Source organism: Lagopus muta, chromosome 1 (assembly GCF_023343835.1).
Source record: "Lagopus muta isolate bLagMut1 chromosome 1, bLagMut1 primary, whole genome shotgun sequence".
In the NCBI taxonomy this organism is placed as follows: domain Eukaryota; kingdom Metazoa; phylum Chordata; class Aves; order Galliformes; family Phasianidae; genus Lagopus; species Lagopus muta.
Window position 1 is genome coordinate 80,682,357 of NC_064433.1, and position 20,211 is coordinate 80,702,567.

General features: G+C 48.0%; 2 protein-coding genes across 3 annotated transcripts in view; one reads left to right on the forward strand and one right to left on the reverse strand.

Moving 5' to 3' along the window:
* Positions 1–3,399, reverse strand: part of LOC125688130 (galactosylgalactosylxylosylprotein 3-beta-glucuronosyltransferase 1-like) — a 70,637-nt gene extending 67,238 nt beyond the window's left edge. Inside the window, exon 1 of one of the 2 annotated variants that reach the window (XM_048933750.1) lies at positions 2,825–3,399. In XM_048933750.1, coding sequence (XP_048789707.1) covers positions 2,825–2,956 — 132 coding nt within the window. In that variant the 5' untranslated portion in view covers positions 2,957–3,399. The remainder of the gene's footprint in view (positions 1–2,824) is intronic. The other variant, XM_048933754.1, reaches the window with a different exon arrangement.
* A 908-nt stretch (positions 3,400–4,307) lies between these two features.
* ARHGAP31 (Rho GTPase activating protein 31) overlaps positions 4,308–20,211 on the forward strand; it is a 55,753-nt gene continuing 39,849 nt past the window's right edge. Inside the window, exon 1 of the mRNA XM_048933742.1 lies at positions 4,308–5,515. Within this exon, the coding sequence (XP_048789699.1) occupies positions 5,416–5,515 (100 nt within the window). The 5' untranslated portion in view covers positions 4,308–5,415. The remainder of the gene's footprint in view (positions 5,516–20,211) is intronic.

Consider the following 20,211-nt stretch of genomic DNA (forward strand, 5'->3'; position numbering starts at 1 on the left):
CTAGAACAGTGCCTATACGTAAACACTGGTGAAATTCCTAGAACCAGCGAGATACAAATGTGAAGGAAAAGATACTGAAAGTCATCTGCTCTCTTTTAGGCTGTAGTATAGCAGTTGGACACAGTGATTAAGCAACGGCTGTATGAAGTGATAGACAGACAGGATTTTCTTTCCATGTTATGTTTTCTCAGCTCCTAGAGATGCTGGCTATGCTTGAGATCCTGGTTATCACCTGTACTCACAGGCTGGTAGCACATGAGGAGTGATGGGATTCCATTTAAAGTATTTTCCACATTCATAGATGCTGTCAATTGGCTTTTTGCTTTCCTATAGACTCACACAGTAGCTTTGAGGAAGTTGTTCAATTAGTGTAGGCCTCTTTGCTTACTTAATTGGGGAAAATTGGTATTATACAAAGTGGGGGATGATCTCCTTGAGACCAGCCCTTTGGAGAAGGACTTGGGGGCCCTGGTAGACGAGAAGCTGGACATGAGCCAGCAGTGTGCACTTGCTGCCTGGAAAGCCAACTGTGTTCTGGGCTGCATTAAAAAAGGGGTGGCCAGCAGGGAGAGGGAGGGGATTGTTCCCCTCTACTCAGCTCTTGTGAGGCCCCATCTGGAGTAGTGTGTCCAGGCCTGGGGCCTCCAGTATAAGAAGGACATGGAGCTCTTGGAGTGGATCCAGAGGAGGGCCACTAAGATGATCAGAGGGCTGGAGCACCTCTCCTATGAGGAAAGGTTGAGGGAAATGGGATTGTTTAGCTTGGAGAAGAGATGGCTCCAGGAAGACCTCACTGTGGCCTATTTGAAAGGAGCTTATAAACAGGAGGGGGAACGCCTGTTTACAGTGGTGGATAGTGATAGGACAGGGGGGAATGGTTTTAAACAGAGGCAGGGGAGGTTTAGGTTAGAAATTAGGAGGAAGTTTTTCTCACAGAGGGTGGTGATGCACTGGAACAGGTTGCCCAAGGAGGCTGTGGATGCCCCATCCCTGGAGGCATTCAAGGCCAGGCTGGATGTGGCTCTGGGCAGCCTGGTCTGCTGGTTGGTGACCCTGCACACAGCAGGAGGGTTGAAACTAGATGATCAATGGTCCTTTTCAACCCAGGCCATTCTATGATTCTGTGATTCTATGATTCTATGAAAAAAGGCGGCCAAAAAATTCCCATGTTGGTGGGAATGCTCATTTGCATTGAGGCAATGTGTTGAGGAATCACCTCTCTCCGTGACGTGCTGCTTTGCTTGTACTCAGCACAGGGCTGCCTCTTCCATGTTATCCAAAAACTGCTGGCAAGATTCTTATGAGAGGGCATGTGTGTTTGGAATGGCTCCATGGAATGAAGTTTGTTGCCTTCCTGCCTCACTGAACTTATCTTTGGTAAGATGCTTGGAGAAGGCTCAGAGCACATTTCTGAGAAAGAAGCCTTTGCTAGCTGTGTGTCTGGCCTGGTAGAGTTTTTCTCTGAACGTTTTCTGTATAATACTATTGCATATTATTGCACTATCAATGGAGTTTTGCACTGGGAAACATAAAGCTTTCTATAATGGTTTTCATATTGTTTAAGTAAAGAGCAATTAGAGTCCCCAGTCAAGAATTAGAGGTCCTCTGTGCTAGATGCTGTACAAACACAGAATGAAGCAACCATCACCGTTCAGGCAAGTTTATGGTCTGAGCAAGGGAGTAAAAAATGCGAGTAGAACTGAGGGATTAGGAGGATCTAGGAATCAGAAGCGGTAGGTGCCCTGTGGCAAAGGGAGCCCCAGATCTGTGCTCTGATGGGCACCCAAAGAAACAAAAGCCTCCACACCAGCCTTTAGGCTTCACAATGTGATGGGAGTAGGCAGGAAACCCAGATGGAGAGGGGCAGGGGAGGAAAGAGTGTGCAGAGGGGAGGGGAGGGAGGTTGAACTGGCGTGTCAGGGTCTAACAATGACCCGTCTGTGTCAGGAAAACAGTCGTACTCAGCAAGGCTATTTTTAGGGGAATCCACCCCCTGGTCCTTCCATTCCCCCCCACCCCCAGCCGCCCTTTTGTGCTGCGCGGCGCCTGGAAGGTTGGTGAAGATTTCAAAGCCATGGGTAGGGAAGAGCTCCACACGATGGAGGAAACGCAGTGGGGAGGAGAGAGGTGGGTGACCAGAAATAGCATGCATGAGGCCTCTGCAACAGGCTGGGCCTGGAGGAGGAGAAGCCTCATGGCCAAGGCTGCTCCCCAGGCTTTCTGGCTGCTTCTGGGATTACAAACACCCCACCGGTGTGGATGAGGCAGAGCACTGTCATTACCCATGCTGTGTTAATCCGTACACACATGGGGGCTTGCAGGCCAAAGGGTGAGCACACTGTTGGTAGGGAGGTGGCCCACCAGCCCACCTTCATGCCATCATGCTGTCTGTAAATTCCTGTGAGAGCTCCTGCTTGGCTTGGTATTGTTTTTATTTGGCAGACTCACTTTTTTTCCCCCTTCTTTTTTTTTAAAGTGGGATAAAAATTCCCCCATTTTTTTGCCAGCTGTTTCAGCTTTGGACTCCTTTTTATCTTTCCATGCATCTGGCCCAAGCTCTTTTCCTCTCTGGCTTTACCATGTTTTCATCTGAGAAAGCTTTTCCAGGAGGGACACTGAACTATATCTTAACCCCACTGATCACCCCAGCTATTGCAGACTTCCCTGCCTCCCAGACTGCACAAATCCAGGCATCTTATTTTTTCCTCTGTGGAGGAGAACATTGCCTCTTTCCCTCAGAAAAATCCCCTGGCTCAGCACTGATTTCAGGCTGTGATATGAAATGCTTAGTTTGTAAAGCCTCCCTTGTTTGGTTCTCACTTACCTTGCCTGACCTCCTCTTCCCAGCCTGGGCTCTCCGGGCAATCCCTTCTGTCCTCGTGCTGAACCTTGTCCTGCTGCAACACAAGCCACCCTCATGGCCCAACCTCTTCTGGTGCTCCTCACATCGTGGCATGACTCCACTTTCACACTGCCTACCCCCACAGCGTTTTGGACTTTGAAGAAGATGACATGGTGATTTCCAGTGGTGTAGCTGCTCTGGGTCTCAGCATCATGTGAGATGTCAGTGAGAGGATGTGCTTCCCACAAAAAGGGCAAGGAGATGGGTTTCTTTTCCTACAGAAGACGGCCAGGCGAGACACCCAGCTCTGAGTGTCCTGTTGTCTGTCTGACCCATTGGAAGCCTTGGCAGGCAGGCAGGATGTCCTGTGGCACGCAATGGGTTTGGCGGCATGTTGTTACAGGGAGAGATCCTGATGTGAGGTGTTGGGAGAATCCCAGGATAGATTCAAGTCATTTTGAAGTGTTGTGTGGGCTTGGAGGGTTCCTGAGAACAGCCATCGGGCTTGTGGAAAGAACTCAGGAGCAGGAGGGTGGGAGCTGACAGGCAAGATACCTTCTCTCTGATACCCTTCTGCAAATCATCTTTCAGTCAGCCAGCTATAAAACAGGGATACTGGTGATAATTACAATGATAAGCTGCACAATAGGATTTATAATTGCTCAAGGTCCTTCACTAGGACTGGTGGAGTTTCTCCTCACATGCAATGTGATAACATTCAGCCTTTTTGAGGAATAATTAATTAAAAAAAAAAAAAGTCACCACATAAAGGGACAGAAACTGAAAGGATTTTGGCAGCAGAAGGATTGCAATGGAAATTGGTTTATCTGAGAAACATTGTCAAAAGCTTGTCAGAAGGGGTGTGGGCCTGTGGGAGGAGGCCGGATTTCTGTGCTGGTGGGAGTTGAGGCAGGAGGGATTTTGAGGGAGTCCATTGCACTGTTTCCTGGCCAAATTTCCTTAAAAAAACAAACAAACAAAAACAAACAACAACAACCTAAACTTCTTGGACTGATTATAGCTGTTTTTTAGTGAAAAGCTGCAAGGAGCTGTTTTTATTGGTTCATTTTCCACCAAGATCCACAGTGTTCTATGGCATGGGGCAAGAGGGGGCAGCGAAACTCTTGGAGAACAAGTTTTGCCTCCCTTTATGGAGCACGCATCCCATTGGCATCCCCAGCCCTGGAAGGAGCTCTGAGTTTCTGGGAGAGAAAATACAGGGAAAGAGTAAGGGACTGCTCTCACAAAATATGTGTAACGAAGAGAGGTGTTGGATGGGTGCAGGAGCTGGCGCAGATGGAAGAGCTGCCCCATTTTCCTTCTTGACACTCCTGGGTGATGCAGCTTCCTGGCTCTGGATCTCTTCTTCAGCAAAGGGCAGCTTTCTCTGAGAGCTGACTGTACAGCACAGGAACGGCATCTGTTTCTGCTTGCCGAGAGCCAGGGAGGAGGGAGGACGGTTCCCGCCTCTCCGTCTTTCATTTCCCAACTTTATGCTCCCGTCTCATGCTTTGCCAATCCCAGCCCATGCCTCTAGAGAGGAAGGCATACCCTGAAGGGACAGAGCCACGGTGGAGGGATGCCTCGGAATGAAGGAACTGGCCAGAGGTGGAAGGGATCTCTTGGCCGCCCCTCTCAGGCCTTTTTGGTGCTGAGCCTCGGCAGCGCAGGAAGCGCCCGACCGCGGGCCTCAGCAGTGCCGAGGGAGCTGTGATTTCCTCCCTCAGCCCGTTATCTGCCCATGGCCAGGGCAGGCTTTCCCTCTTCCTCCCCCGTCCTCCAGCCCCTCGTTGCCTTTCCTCAGCCTCTCGCTCACAAACGCACTTTACTGCCAAAAAAACGTCCTCTGCATCCCTCCACCTCCCCCTCCCGCTCCGCTCCTCCTCGGCGAACTTCCTTTCAGCATTTTTTTCAGCTGGATAATCCTAGGATTTGTCAAAGGCGGGAAAGGAGGGAGAGCGGGCGAGGGAGTCAGGACAGGAAGCTGGTTTCTCATTCCTCCCGCTGTCCGACGGCAGGAGGAGGGGAAGGGGGGGAGCCAGCGAGGAGCCTCGCACAGGCTCTTCCCCAGTCCCTTTCCATTAGCCCGCAGGAGGACCCGCTCTCCTCCAAAAGCTGGGAGAAGGAAGACCAGAGCGGGACGCTTGCGGCTGGCGGCAGCGACAGCCTGGCTGAGGAAACCCAGAAGGGTGACTGCAGAGCGTCCCAGGGCTGCTCTGAGGGACAGAAGTCCACACTGCCACCACTGCCTGCCCTCATCTTCACCAGCTCGGATGCGGGCACCCGTCCACCAGCCGCTTCCCCTCGATGCGAAGCCTTCCGGGAGTGAGCTATGATCGCTGCTGGGCAGCCTCCTTGCACCCTGACCTTCCCCTGCCACCGGAGCAGCCCAACATCTGGTGGGGATTAATGTTGATTTCTCTGTCCGGACGCCGTGTGGGACCCCCGATGCTACCTCCCAGGAGCGGGACGCGGGCGGTGGTCTGAGAAGAGCCAGTTTTTGTCACCCCGCACCAGGCCAGGGGCTGGGGGGGAAGGCAGGAGGGGGGTGAACCTCTTTTGGGACTAACCTCATGAAGAACAAGGGAGCCAAGCAGAAACTCAAGAGGAAGGGAGCCGCGAGCGCATTCGGCTGTGACCTGACGGAGCATCTGGAGAGCTCTGGGCAGGATGGTAAATGCCTCTTTATTCTTACTCTGGTTGTAGATGAGTAGAATGCGCATCCACGGTTTTGGGATTTAGTTTTTATTGGCGGGACTGGAAACTGAACCTTTCCCAAAGGTGAGGGGTAAGCAACCTGGATCTGTTTTATCTGTGGGAAGTGGAGTCGCTGCCCAGGCACTCACAATGAATGAACAAGTGGAAGATTGCTGTGGTGATGTGCCTGCATGGGTCTTGTTTGAGAAGCACGGTTTGTAGGGATGAGGGTGTGCCAGAGAGGACGCAAATGGTCCTCACAAATTGTGATGCCCTCTCCCATCCCCTTGGCCTTGGAGAAGGCAGGCATTAGGGAGCTGGACTTGCAGAGGAGTGTTGCCCCACTCAAATCCAGTATTCCTGAAGACTGTGAGACAAGAGCGCAGCAGGACCTGTGGAGGGGCTGGGGACTTCCCATCTGCCCGTCCTTGGTTCCATATCCCGTATTGTCCTTTTCCTGGGGGACTGAGGCAGGACAGAAGCTGGAGGTGGTGCAGGGCTGGGTGTGAGGTGTGAGGGGCAGCTGAGCTAACATTTTCACTGCTCTGCCTTCTCTCTTTCCCTCTTCTCCTCCTCCCCCCGACCGCTGTTTTTCCAGATATGAGATCGAAACATGGTAGTCAGATAAGAGGTAACTGCGATAAGATTAGAGGGTCCTCATCTGGAAGCAGTCAGTCTTGGTTGTGGGAGGATGCACGGTGATTTTTCCAGGAGAAGGTTGGAGGATGAGAGAAGCAGCAGAGAGTTTGACTTATGGAATAAGGAAAGATAAATACATGCCTGTTCCCATCCCTGTTAGTACTCTGTGCCAGTTGGAGTCAGTTAACTTAACCAATGTCAGGCTGCTCCGTGCAGGAGAGCTTCCAACAGCAATGTCAGTGCTGTGCGAGCAGGGCTGTACAATCAGGTCTTTCATTTGCTGATGAGCATGGCTGATGGAGTGAGAGGAGGAATGGCACTGGCAGCGGGATGGACTATGTAGTGGATGTCCTTTCCACGGCACTGGGAAGAGGACAGAGCATATATCACTGAGATAAACCGTTATATACATGCATTTATTCAGGTATGGGGGAAAGCCAGTCATTCAATTTCATTGAGAGCTGACAGTAACAATTACTGTATCCTTTAACTTATATAGCTCTTAATGGCCACTGAATCGAAACAGCCAGAATAACAGACTTAATGAACTGATATTGCTTTGGCAGTGCAAGATACAGCTAGATAAACCCCACTCAGTGCTTATGTGAGCGGCAGTGGTGGAGGGACAATTTACAGCTGTTTACAGAAACACTGAGAAAGAGCATGGGGAAGGCAGGTACAGGCAGTATATTCAGCTGGAGCATCAAGGGGGATTTTTAAGGCTGAGACATAATTACTGCAGCTGAAATTATGCCAGAACAGCAAACTTTATTACCAGAAACTCTGCAGTTCTTTAAAATGGTTTGTTTGGGTGCAAGAAAGAAGGGCATTGTCTCATCTGTGGGATGGTTCACAGTGCCAACCTACTTCTCCTTCAGAGTTGAGGAGAACCAGGGAGGACGTGAAGTTCCTTTCCCTTTGTACAGTGCTGCTATTTGCTGAATAGCACATCCCATGGCCCAGTGCTGTGGGATCCAGAAATGAAAGACTCGGTTGTTAGAAGTTTACTGAGAAGTAAGTTGTGTTGGATCGGTAGGAATGTGACCAAGAGTGCCAAGGTGGCCTTTTGGGAAGAAATGAACATTCAGATGTCACCAGCACGTCGTGAATTTGCAACCTGTACTTTATGAAACAAAATCAGAAGAGCAATAGAGCATGAGAGATAGCTGGTTTGGGGATAGTTACATTGTCCTGCCTGTTCTCAGCGACAAGCCAGCACTTCTGCAGGCAGAGGTTTTGTCACAGATGCAAAACACTCTCTCTCTGCTTTACGTGTGTTTAATTGGTGGAAGCAGGCTCTGTTCGTTCCCTGCTTGGAGGCAGTTCTGGTACCTGTCTGCTCATGGAAGCTGGCAGCTGAGGATGGGGAGAGCGTGTCGGCTGCTCTCCAGGAAAGGGTTTGCTGTGGATCTTTGTGAAAGCAGGTTCTAGCGCAGCCAATTCAATCTGGCTTTCTCCCTCGGGATTAGCTGTTACAGACAGGGGGTGCTGCATTGTGCGCTTGATGCTCTGTGGAGGAAATGCACAACTTGAGCTCCTGCATGCTTGTGGTTGTTGAAGAGCGGCTTGTGCTTTCTGCAAGGACCTTAGTCCCTGTGTCCCTGCCAAATTCCAGTGGAGAGAGTTATGTTCTGCTTAAGGTATCAGCATTTCCTCTCCTGTCATTTAACTCTTTAATAACTAGCATTGGTCCGCATCAGAGATGGCTGTATTTCAATGGAAGGTGGTGAGATCCCACTGTTTCCTGATCAGATGAGCTGAGCCCAGTGTAGTGAGCCTAGTAATGAGCTTTATGATAATACAGTAAAAGCTGTGTCAGACTTACAAAGTATTTAAGAGTGGTGTAGAGGTAAATTCTTCAGCAGGTTCAGTGGGGTAGTTCAGGAGATTACAGACTGTTAGCCCTACAATGACTCTTCAGACCTGACCCAGCTCAGTGATGTGGACAGATGTTGCTGTCTGGCGGCTGGTTTGAAGCTCGGCTGCCTTGAATTTACCACATTTCAAGTCAGTTCCTGTCACTGCTGCGTTTGACCCTACTTGGCCTTTTCCTGCCAGTGGTCTAGACACAGAGAGTTGTTGTGCTCCTTATGGGGGCCGGCTGTTATCAGTGCTCCCAAGCATCTGTAGTCATGAGTCAGACCACAAAAATCATGAGATGAAAAAAAAACAGTACTGGACTTCTTAACTGCTTTCTGTTTTCTGAAACTTCAGTGCACATCTGAGTTATGTTTTCAGGTCTTTCTGTTGGCAAGAGGGCTAAATCTCTACTGAAACATTTCATCGTGTCAGACTTTGTTAAAGTGTTGTACTGCTGCAATGGATCTAGCGAGTTGTTAGCCCTGAAGGGTTAACATTAGAGCCTTATTTTGGCCTCTTGATAACCATCTAGGTGTCCAGCGGGCAAAAGTACATAGTGCTTCTGCTGAATTCAGTGGGAGCCACATGTTGGGACCCCAGTTTCCTTAATGACAACTATTTTATAGTGATGGGTGGGCCAGTAGAGAATAGGTGACGCAAGGCTGTGCACAAACCTTAACTGAGGCGAGACATTCTGATCTGCTTAAGAAAATAGTCAGAAACAATAGTCTTGCTTTTGGGCATATCACAGAATGTTTCAAGAGAAGGCTGAAAAGCTGTTAAAATAAGAGGAACTAAGAAAAACTGAGATTAATACTACCAGTACTTCTAACGTGGAAGACTCAAACTGGGTTACGAGGTACTCAATCAGGTACAACTTCCATTCTTTTTAAACAGCAACGACTGCAGCATCTATAAAAATAGGATTGTGCTGGTAAAAGACAGTCTGTTCTTTTGCATTGGAATCACTCCTGACTCAGATCTGCCTTTGCATCATTTGTTTAGAGCCACATAGGTCTCAGAAAAAGGCTGAGTCGTTCTCTTCCATCTTAGTATGATGGGCAAGGATAGGCTATCAGGACAGCAAAAGCCAAAAGCCTCAGACTAGACACCTTATTCTCAGCCTGCAGGTCTGATTGGCACATCCTAGTCTCCCCCATCAGCCATTAATAATGGTGTCAGTGTACCCCTCTGTGTTTTGCTGCACATCTGTTTCCTGCCTGATGTTGTCTGGTTGGGATGCAATGAGCTCAGCTTTTCCCCTTAACCCCCTCCCACACTCCCTGCAGCTCCCACAGTGGCACCCAAGCACTTTCTGTCACTCTGCCCAGCACTGGTTATTGCCTTTGTTGTTTGCTGCAGAAATAGGGCCACTTCACTGGAAGAGCTTTGAAACCACCAGCCCCCTCATACTCTCCTTGCTATGGCCAAGCTCGTGGCCAGCCAGCATCATTCCCTGGAAGGGAGCTGTGCTTTGCAAATGTAGCACAGGGAGATGTTATCAGCTTTTGCAGAGTCTGCTCCTGCCTTGTCACAGCTGCATTTGAATGAGAGTAGGAAAAGTTTTCATTTAGATCTAGTGGTCTCATAAAAATGTAGAGGTTCTGGCTGGCACTTGTCCCCCAAATTCTAACAGCTTTTGAGAGCCGCAGCAGGTCAAGACATTACTAGAGGATTGGCACGGATTTCTGAGGGGAAACAGTAACAATAATTCAATGGTAATAAGTGTGTCCAAGGAAAGGTGGCCCTGCGTGCTCTCTGACTGGTTTGGACAGCCTTGCCTGGTTCTGATGCAGTGTATTTCATGGTGAAACTGCCTCGTCTGAGCTCAGACAGATGAGAGCTGCCACTCGGGAAGAAAGTTTGCTTTGAGGACAGGCTCCCTTTGGAGCCAGCCCTCAAACCTGCAGCCCAGATGTGGAGCAACTTTTCTGGGTCATAGGGCTTTCCTTCCTCATGTGTGCAGCTGCGTGTTTCTGGGATAGGAGCAGGCGGGGCTGAGCACGGGTGTGTGCAAAAACCATAGCACACATAGGTGTGTAGCAACTGGTGTGTGCTTTTGCCTAATGCTGTTGAACATCTAAGATTTACCCCATGTCACAGCGTGAATTTCTGTGTTCCAAAGTGGAATTAGATGCTACAGAATTACTTTGCCAGAAAAGATGCATTTGTGTCTGCTTACTTTATTTCTTTTCAAGCTGCTCTTGTGTTGACATATTGAAGTGAATGCATGCCCTTGCTTTTGATTAGGTGCTTTTGGTTAGTGATGCATGCAGAAAGGCCTGGGAAAACTGCTGAAGGATCATTAATGGCGATGTGGAGGAAAAAGACAAGGCCATTATTTTAAAGTCTCCTTGGTAAAATGAAAACGCCACATGCTCGTTTAATCTGCTGCAGAAGAATGAAGAGCTGCCTTCATCCCGCTCTTGAAATTAGAAACTGTGGCACTGGGGAGTTCTGTCTGAAGGACTGATCTGAAAAGAAACCTTTCTCTCTTTTTGCAGACAGGTTGCTCTCAATCCAGATCAGCTCCCTGACGCACATCGTTCTGGGCTATGCAAACGCTGCTTGTCACCTGGTGTGGGAAGAAGTAGCAGGGGCTGGGAGGAGAAGGGGACAAGCAAAGCCTCTTTGGGTTGGCTGGAAAGGCATTGGATGTGCTGCTGCAGTCTGCTCTGCATTTCCCACTGCTGATGGACCAAGCAGCCTCATGACTTGTGCTCTGTGGTGTCTGCTCCAGGTTGGGAATGTGATGTCTGCATGTTAAGGCTGCATCCCCTCATCTTTGTGATGGGAGCCAGCAGGATAGCCTGGTTCTGAAATTAGAGGCAAAAGAAAAGGATGAGCACATGAATTGGAGGTGGGCTAGGGCCACCATTCCAGGGTGCAAGGCATGTGTAGAGGACAGAGAGGTGAGATGCTGTGCTGTCAAAACGGAGAGTGCAGGGGGAAAACTGTTAATAACAGAGTTTGCTTTTCTCCACCCACTCTCACAAGCGGAGCATCATGTTATGGGTCCCAGACATCAGCCTCTATGGCAACAAAGTGAGAGCAGCAAGACATTGGGAACAACGGGAGCAGGAGCCATCTGTCTGCTTCTGCTGCTCCACTGTTCCTCCTTGCTTTGGACGATGTTTGTGTTACTTCCTCAATCTGTTTCTGGTTCCTGAGAACTGGAGATTTGTGTCCCTGTGGCACGGTGTTACTGCAGTTAGGCATTCTTATTGAGCTCAGCTCCTTGCTCTGTATTGACTTTTCGTTGTTAGCTCTGTTATTAGCAGAGAACTCTTCCATGCTGCTTCCTGCTTTCCCTTTCCCTCACCGAGCACTGTGGGAGGCACACGTGTCGTCATCTACATGCACTGAGCCCCGCTTTGACCCGGCCTTCTCCCCCATGCTTGGTGAACAGTGTGAATCATTTCTTCCCTTCAGATCCTAGATGAGAAAATGTATTTTGATTCAGCAGATGCTTTCTCTTTGTTGGTGACAGCTGATTTCATCTGGATGTGGGGCAGCAAGGATCTCAGTGCCTGTGATGTGACAGCTTGCAGTGGCTCAAGCAAATACCCATGGTGGATGAAACGCTGGAACTGCATGAGGTGAATGTGTAACACAGCTGGTGTAGGTGTGAGAACAAGCGATCTGAATGATCTCAGTGCTCAGTTCTAAAGTTTTCATTCTGGGCCTGGTTCTGCTTTGGAGAGTCTGTTGCACCCATAGCTCAGATTTTGCATATATGACACCGTTTTACAGCAGCAGCATTTGCTGGCAGTCAGAGCTGTGTCAAAGACATATGATTCAGTGTTTCTCTTTTAACAGTATTAGGGGAAATGAAAACAGCCCCATCACCAGCAGCATATCCATCCTGCTGGGTGTGAGGTGAGGTGGCTGTCACATTGGCCACCCATGTCACTTCTTAGACCACATCTCTGATCTGCGTCAGATGTTGTTTCCCTACATGTGAAGCACAAATTGAGGCTGACTAAAAGGAGGGAACTACCGGTGTCTGCCTCCAGTCTTGAACCACCAACAGGGGTTGGGTAAACTTGTGACTTTGACACAGCAACCTGTGTGTGGACATGGTGCTCAGGGTCGTGGTTTAGTGGTGAACTTGGTAGTGTTGGGTTGATGGCTGGACCTGATGATCTTAAGGATCTTATCCACATTATTCTAGGTACCTAGCACAAGATCAAAGCTGCTGACTGGCTCCACTGATAGTTATTTTAAGGGCAACTTTCCATCCATTCCCAGGGCCTCGAGCCCCAGTTATCCTTTGTTAGTATGCCAGAACCTACAGCTTCTCTGTTGATAACTTCAGTGGATGTGTTTTGCATTGTCAACAAAAAAAATCTGCAGCATGTTTACAATGGACATGGACAGAACAGAGCAACATAAATTGAATTTACTCTGGAATTAAATAATGTGGGGCAACTGTGCTGACTGTATTATTAACTTTCATATGTAATTCAATAATGCAACCCTCTGTTTTCTATATTTATCTGAAGCCACAAGCAGACTTTCTGGTATTCTGCACCAGTGTGACAGCAGATGTGCAAGTGCCTACCATGGGTTTGAGACTGATCTTGCTGTCACAGTTGTAGCCTTTGCATATAATGAAGTTCAGGACACTGATACTAAACTTCAGCCTCACTAAGGAGCAAAACCAATACTTTGATGTATGGGAATGAGGAGTAGAGTCCCTAACCCTACAAGCCTTTTGACGCGCACCACTGATACAGATAGTGATGTCCTCTTCTGCCTCCCCTCTTGCATTAAGCATGATGACAGCTGGATTGGATTCCCAGTTCCCATCCCAGTGGAGACTTCTCTTGCTCTTTACAAAAGAGCACCAGAAAAGAAAGAGCAAAACACACACCTTTTGCATTTTGTTGCCGGTCCCCTGTTTGCAAAGAGAAGCTTAGCCTAGGTTCAAAGCAGCCTGCCTCTATCCTGGTGCCAGCAGCTGTGACAGCCTCAATTCCCAGCAGTGCTGGGTTAGCTGGCTGGATTTGGACTTAGGTAAACTTATGTGCATGTGGAAAGCAGCAAATGTGACAACGGCACTGAGTGGGACTTGCTCCATAAAGTCCTTGTCTTTCCTCTATGGGGTGCCTAGAGCTGGACTCAGTGCACCAGACATAGCCTCACCAGTGCTGAGCAGAGGGCAAGGATCACCTCCCTCCACTTATTATTAGGTAATGCTTTTCATGGTTTTTCTAATGTTCCTAGTAATGTGCATGGTTTCTGTCAGAAATTGGCCTTGGCCTCCCAACAGAGGCTGAAAATGCAGCTGGGGCAGTACTGAGCATCCTTTCTGCTCTGGTTAATACTAAAAATGAATTACCTTTTCAGAAAGAAGCCCTGTTCGTTAATGCTTTCTGCAGTCTTGCTGCTGGCCAGCTTGAGCAACTTAATGTATGCTTTTTATAATAGGCTGATATGCTGTATCTTATGAAAGCTGTGCATGCCTTGGCTTAATAGAATGCCACAAACAGTGCTGCAAGGCAGCACATCATCCTCAGGTGTACACCCATGGAGCTGGAAAGCTGGGGACTGGTGGTCTTGCTTGTTCTTCTGCCAGTGGCTGTGTTGTGCGCCCTGCTCCAGCACAGGGACTGGGCCGGGCTGGGAACGTGTGTGTCCCCATGCAGGATGCTCAGCTGTGGCTGCTGTTCTCACAAATATGCCCCGAGCAGCTGAGCTGGGTTCACGGCCATTTATCTCCTCCTCCTCTTTGCTCTCTTCTACACTCAAGGCTCAGCTAACTAAATGCCTTTGGAAATGCTATTATCTTCTGTGCTCTCTGGAGCCAAGAGCAGCTTGAAGATTTATCATCTGGAACAGGAGGCTTTGTTTAGTTCTGTAAAGCATAGAACAGTTAAAGAAAGAACAAAAACTAACCCCCAAACAAAATGGAAAACTCTCTGCATCTCATGTCCTTACTCTGCTTTCTTCCACCTAGAATGGTGTATGCATTTGCTTTTGTAATGTGATTAAATACTGTCAGGTGGCTAAATGGTTAGAGGAGACGTACCTGCATCTCTAAAACAGGGAATGAGCATCCAAAAGGCCAGGGGATATTCCTGCTCTAACTCTGCTGTGTAACTGGTTTCCCACAGATGACAGACAGGAGATTGGCTCAGGATCTCTGGTACAAACTTCATGCAGAGAATATCACTGTGGTTTTCACCAGACACAGCAGCATCAGTGCTGCCTTTTTTACCTGAAAGGTGCTGACATGCTCACAAACTGTCCCTAGCTGTGGGGTGCAGGGCACAAAAGGCAAGATCCAGTCTAGAGAGAGCTCTGCAATGCTCACTGCCTGTATTCCTTGATTAATCAAAAATACAAAAATAGCAAACCCAAAACACTAGAAGGAAAAGGCCAGGTCTGCCATCCTGAATCTGAGTATTTCAACTGAGATATTCTTGCTGCTGGAAGCATTCTGCATTTGCCATCTCTGGCAGTGAGTGTGACTGTCTGTCCTACTGCAGACAGGTGGCTTGGAAGCAAGCAGGGCCAACCTGTGTGTAAAAAATCCCTTGCTCCATGTGCACCTCATGCTTGTTTTTCTATTCATCCCTGCACTCAACCCTTCTGAGGCTCAGTGGTGCAGTGGGAAGATGAGCTCTCCTTCTGGACCCCAAAGCTGCAGTTCAGATGAAATAAATAAGCTGTCAGCAGGGCTGAATTGCTTTCTTTCCTTGTGCAGAATGAGAGAGGGGAACAGCTTCACCATTTTGCTCTTTTTATCATCTCTACTTGCTATAGCATTTGCCTCACCCTTGCTCTGGTCAGGTAGTCTCAGATCCACAAGACACTAAATGAGAATGAGCTCTCCCGTGAGATTTATTGCACCTTCTGCTTATAATCAAGCCAGAAAAATAGCACAACAGCCTTCCTTACATAATCCCATTCTCTTTCTTCCCATCCCATTCCAGCTGGAAACCAGAAGTGCAACAAGGTAAAGGAATGAAGCAAAGAAAAGATAAAACAAATGGCCCAGATCCTCTGAAGAGATCATGGAGTTGGCTTGAGCTGACAGCTCCAGGTCACAGAGAAGGCAAGGGGGATTCTCCCCTGTTGCTAGAAGTTTTGATTTCCCTTCCTTAACTCTTTAGTTTTCATTTTTTTTCTCCTTCCATTCAAATACCTTAATTGCCAGGATGGCAGTATGTACATGTTGCCAAAGTCAATATATCAAGGAACTGTGCCTAAGGCAAGCTTAAGAGCAGTAAACGAGAAGGGATGGTTTTGATCTATTGACTCCATTATTCTTCCTTGCTGGCTCGATTGTGAGTGTCAGTCACACGGTGCTGCCCGGGGTCTGCTATGCAAAGCCACAAAAGAGCTCTAAGCCAGGAAATTCAGTTCCAGATCCCAGCAAAGCTTGGATCTGGGGTCCCACCTTGGACTTGGAAGAACCTGGAGGAGGTCCTTCTGTGGCCCTGGATCAGCCAGGCATGGGGACCTGGGCACTGCTATCAAACCTGTTTCAGAGCCGGGGAAGTGTAACAAATACAAAGCAGGGTTAGGACTTCTAATTAGTCCTTATTTCTAGCCTGCTAAAATACCCATCTGTCACTCCACTTCAATAATGGGATTTGAGAAGATTAACTGGATACTGCTTAGGCTCCTAAACATGACAGCTAAATAAGCATGCTGCTATTCAGCCTCAAGCCTTGCTCGCAGCAATTATAGCCTGAGCAGGTTCACATCTGATTAGTGCTTGCATAGGAATTGCCCAAGAAGGTCTGCTGCAGGCAGGGGGTGATGATTCAGGAGATGGCAAGCTCATCCTCTCTCAGCATCGTCTATGGAAAAGCTGCTATTTGGGCACAGAGTAAAACAAGGGCACCAGCCCTTTGCTTTTTAAAAACTTCCAGTTTATCTTTTGTTTTTAGGGAATGGGGACCTTTTCACACACATACATACTGCACTGCCTCCTTCATTTCCCAAAAGCAATTTCATTTGGAGCCGTGGTTTGTTTGGACTCAGTGTCCCATACTGTCACGTAGTGGGACTCTGCCCAGTTCAACAGCTGCCACCTCCCAGCCCAGAGGTGGGTGGAGTGAGTCTTGTTTTCACAGTTTGTGAAATATTTCAGGATATAAGGCGCTCATTAAATTATTGATGTTAGCTGTTGGCCACTAAAGAGAGACCTGAACTGCAGCTCTGTAGCCTTTGAAGCTCAGCCCTGCCCTAACAATGGTTCATAGAATCATAGAATCACCAAGGTTGGAGAAGACCTTCAGGATCACCCAGTCCAACCATCCACCTATCACCAGTACCTCCCATTAAACCATGTCCCTCAGTACATCATCTAAATGTTTCTTGCGCACCTCCAGGGACAGTGACACCACCACCTCTTTGGGCAGCCCATTTCAATGCCTGACCACTATTTCAGAGAAATATTTCCTTATGTCCAACCTGAATCTCCACCAGTGCAACTTAAGGCCATTCTCTCTACTCCTATCACTAGTTACATGGGAGAAGAAGCCAACTCCCACCTTACCACAGCCTCCTTTCAGGTAGTTGGAGAGAGCAATAAGATCTACCCCATGCACCTCTTGTGACAGATCTGAACTCACTGCAGGATGGTGCAGCAACCTAGCAGGTGTACCTGTGAAGGAAATATAAGTGAGAATAGTTAGAAAAAAAAAACAAAAACCAACACAGGGAAAAGAGTTGTGCGTGTTTGCTTCAGAAAAATGGGAAAACTAGGGAAGATGTGTGCCCATATTACTTCAAAGATACTCTAGCCTTTTAGTCTCTGTGGTGACACTTCAGTCTATCGTGGAGGTGATGGCCATCCCAGCACCCTCCTTCCTGAGGCAGGCTGCACACTAATGAGCCTGTCCGGCCTGCAGCCTGACAGAGCCATGATTCAGCAGCCAACCAATGTCCAATTATCCAATTCCAGCAGCATGGGGACAATCCCCAGCATGTGGGCTCTGTGTAGATGAAAGCTGAGTTCCCAGATCAGAGCTGGAACTGCATTGAGCGGGGAAGGAGGTGGAACTCTGTACTGGTGACGTGCCATAGGCTGTGTGCTCCTGATGGCTCAAGGCAGTGAGGATCACCATGGTGGCATCACGTGCCTGGAGATGAGGGCTGCTGGTGCTTCCTTCTGAGCTAGAGCAGGCTTCTGCCCTGATACGTGATGTTTCAGCTTGGAGCAGAGCATGACATTTACTAGCTGACTTCTGCAGTTAGGAGATGGAGAAACAATCCAGCATCTGTCCGAGCTAGCAGAAGGGATTACCTAAACTGGAATTTGGCCAGGATGCTGTCTTTATTTCTGCTAATGTTGCAAAAAAAAGTATTGCTACAAAAACTTTTTGCAAGATTGCAACCTTCATTTTATAGCCACTGATTTAGAAGGGAGTCTATGCTTATAGGGCAGGTTCCTCTGCATGTTGTGGGACATGGCTCGTTACTGGCTTGTGGAAAGGACTGCCCCTACATGTCACTGGCAGCAATTTCAATTGATTCTGATTTGGAGACCAGGCCCAGCCTTAGGCTGTTGATAGAAGGTGATAATGCATCCAAAGAAACAGCTGGGAGGGGAGGAGTGCGGCAGAGAAATGAAAAATAGACCAGAAGGAATGAATGTGGAAAGGGAATGAGGGCGAAGATGGAATGGAGAAAGCATGTGAGGAAATCTCAATATGCTTGAACTGGAGAAGAGCAAGGTTGGAAAAACCAGCCTGGCAGCAAAACTGACCATATGGATACTGCCAGTGAATGGGATAAGAGAGAGGACCGTAAGTGGGTGTAAGATACAAAATTCTGGCAGCTTTTCAATGGGGGTAGACCAGATAAACAGCTGGGAATAGTGTTCAGCACCAGCCACAGTCAGCAAAGGAAGATGCTCACAGAACCAACAGTTCTTGTCCCAAACTCCTCTTCCAGATTCTTATGCAGGACTGATCCAGCAAGAGAGGTGGAGGAATTATGTCTTGCTCCTTTCAACCCCTGAAACTAGCTTGGATTTGAAAAGTAGAGATGCCACTGAGTTACTGCATTGCTAGTGATTCGGTTTTTCATCAGCTCATTGCATTTTTTCATTCTCCCTTTGGTGCCTAATTGATTTTAAAATGAGCTTCATTCTCTGTTCCAGAGTCTATGGGCGTGAGGAACAGCAGCTTTGTCTCGCTTGAATAAGCTTGCAATACTTAATGTTTCAACATGCTCATGCTAGGGGCATGCAGTACATCAGTTCCCTTCGTTTTGGAAGCCTGTGCGATGGTGCTATGAATCAAAACTTCTCCAGTTTTACAGTCTTCAGCAAGTTCCTGCGTTTAGATTGCGCAGCCTTGTACCAGCTTCGGGTCTTGGCCTGACGCCTTGGCTGGGAGCTGCAAAGGCAGAGAGCTGGCTGACTTCTACAGCAGCACTGTAGCTATTAAAATGTAAGGAAGTTTGATTAAGCATGACCTCAATGCCTTTTTCCTGCAACACCCCTTCTTGTGTTCGCAATGTGTTTGTTAGTGTCTCAAAGCCCTTAGTACAGCAAGATCCAGCAGACAGAAAGACAAAGAAACACAGCCCAGAAAAGCAACTCCTTGGCATTTGCCTTTGAAGAAACATAGAGCATGAAAGGATTTTTTCTTGCTTCCTCTTGCCTCGCTTCCCCCAATCTTTGTTATTCCCATCAACGACTGCCTTTATTTATTTGCCTCTTCCCTGATCGCTGGACAGACTGGGGCTTCGGCGGGGAGCAGTCCAGCCCTGCTGCTAGAGAGGGAGAAACAATGGGGCTTTAAGTGGGGTTTCTCCGGGTTCCCAACACAGAACAGTCGCCTCTTTCATGAAGTGCCTGTGGGATGAGCCCGGGATTGCTACACCCAAAGCGTTTCCATGCTGCAGTGGCTCTCCGCAATGAAATGCTGCTGAGAACACTGCCTGCAGCGCCCCGAGCTACTGGGGTGTCCAGTGTGAGAGCCTCTTTCTTCCAGGCCTGGGCTGTGTTTGCTGTCCACATGCAGTTTGGGAGCAGCTCAAGTCTGGAAAGCGTTTAAGAAAGCATCTAACTTATAAAGGAGAAATGAAAGGGGGGGGGAAGGGAAAGAAGAAAATGGCAGGGGTAATAAAATAGAACCCAATGACTCGATGCAGTGCGGCCAAACTGTTTGTAATAATTTCCTTTAAATTCCTTTTATATAGAAAGAATTAATTACGAAATCATGAAGCAGGAAGCAGTCATCCTGCCAGCCAGTGACACGTACAGACAGATCAGAGCAATGCGAGAGAGATGCAGAACAGCAGGAGACTTGAGAAAACCTTTTTTAGTTCTCTCTTCTTCTTCCTCTTTTTGTTTAGTATGTGCATCCATGTCGTGCTAGCATTTCTTGCCCAAAAGGAGCTGTGGGAACCTCCTGCTGTTCCTTGTCTCTCCAATGGCAGCACCGAACCTTCCTGCCATGACGCGCCTCATCTGTCTGGGCTTCCTGATGGATTTTGCAGTCCCCAGATGTTTGGATACCCGATTCATCTCAAAGCAGGCTGTGAAACATGAAGTATTTTTAAATACCCAGCTTTATAATTGCTTTGTTTAACTTTACAGCATTTTGAACTCATATAAGGCAATAATAAAAATCACCGCTGTTTTCCTTCAAAGGATTTTGCCATTGCCGCTTCTGAACTTCTGTGCTCACAACGGCTTTTGCCTTTGCACTAGCAAGGTTATAACATTCCTGTTGGCCAGAATCATGTTTTTCCAATTCTCGGTTTCAAAGCTTTCAGACAGGAGTGCTCAGGCTATTGAATAAAAAAGGATTGGGACTACCCAAGTGTTACTAGATCCAAAGTACAGGCTCCTGAGATCAATTTCCCTGAAATCTGGAGTGTTGGGCTGCAAGGTTTTTACCTGAGTGTGTCACTAGCTTGGCTCCAAAGGCAGAGTGAACACTACTGGCTAGGAGCCTACAGAAGCAAAAAATTAGAGGCTTTAAAATGTCACTAGCTGAGCACATAATGGATATTCTTTGGATTTTATGATTAGCTGTTGCGTTTAGTTGGCCAATGCTGCCTTCCTGATGCGATTTATAAAGTAGTCTCAGGTCATAGCCAGGCAAGCCAGATTCAGAAGTTGCCTGGATTCACTTGGGAAATCGCTGTCTTTTGCAACCTTTCCTTTGTGTGTTTGCTTGTTTGTTTGTGAGCAGGAC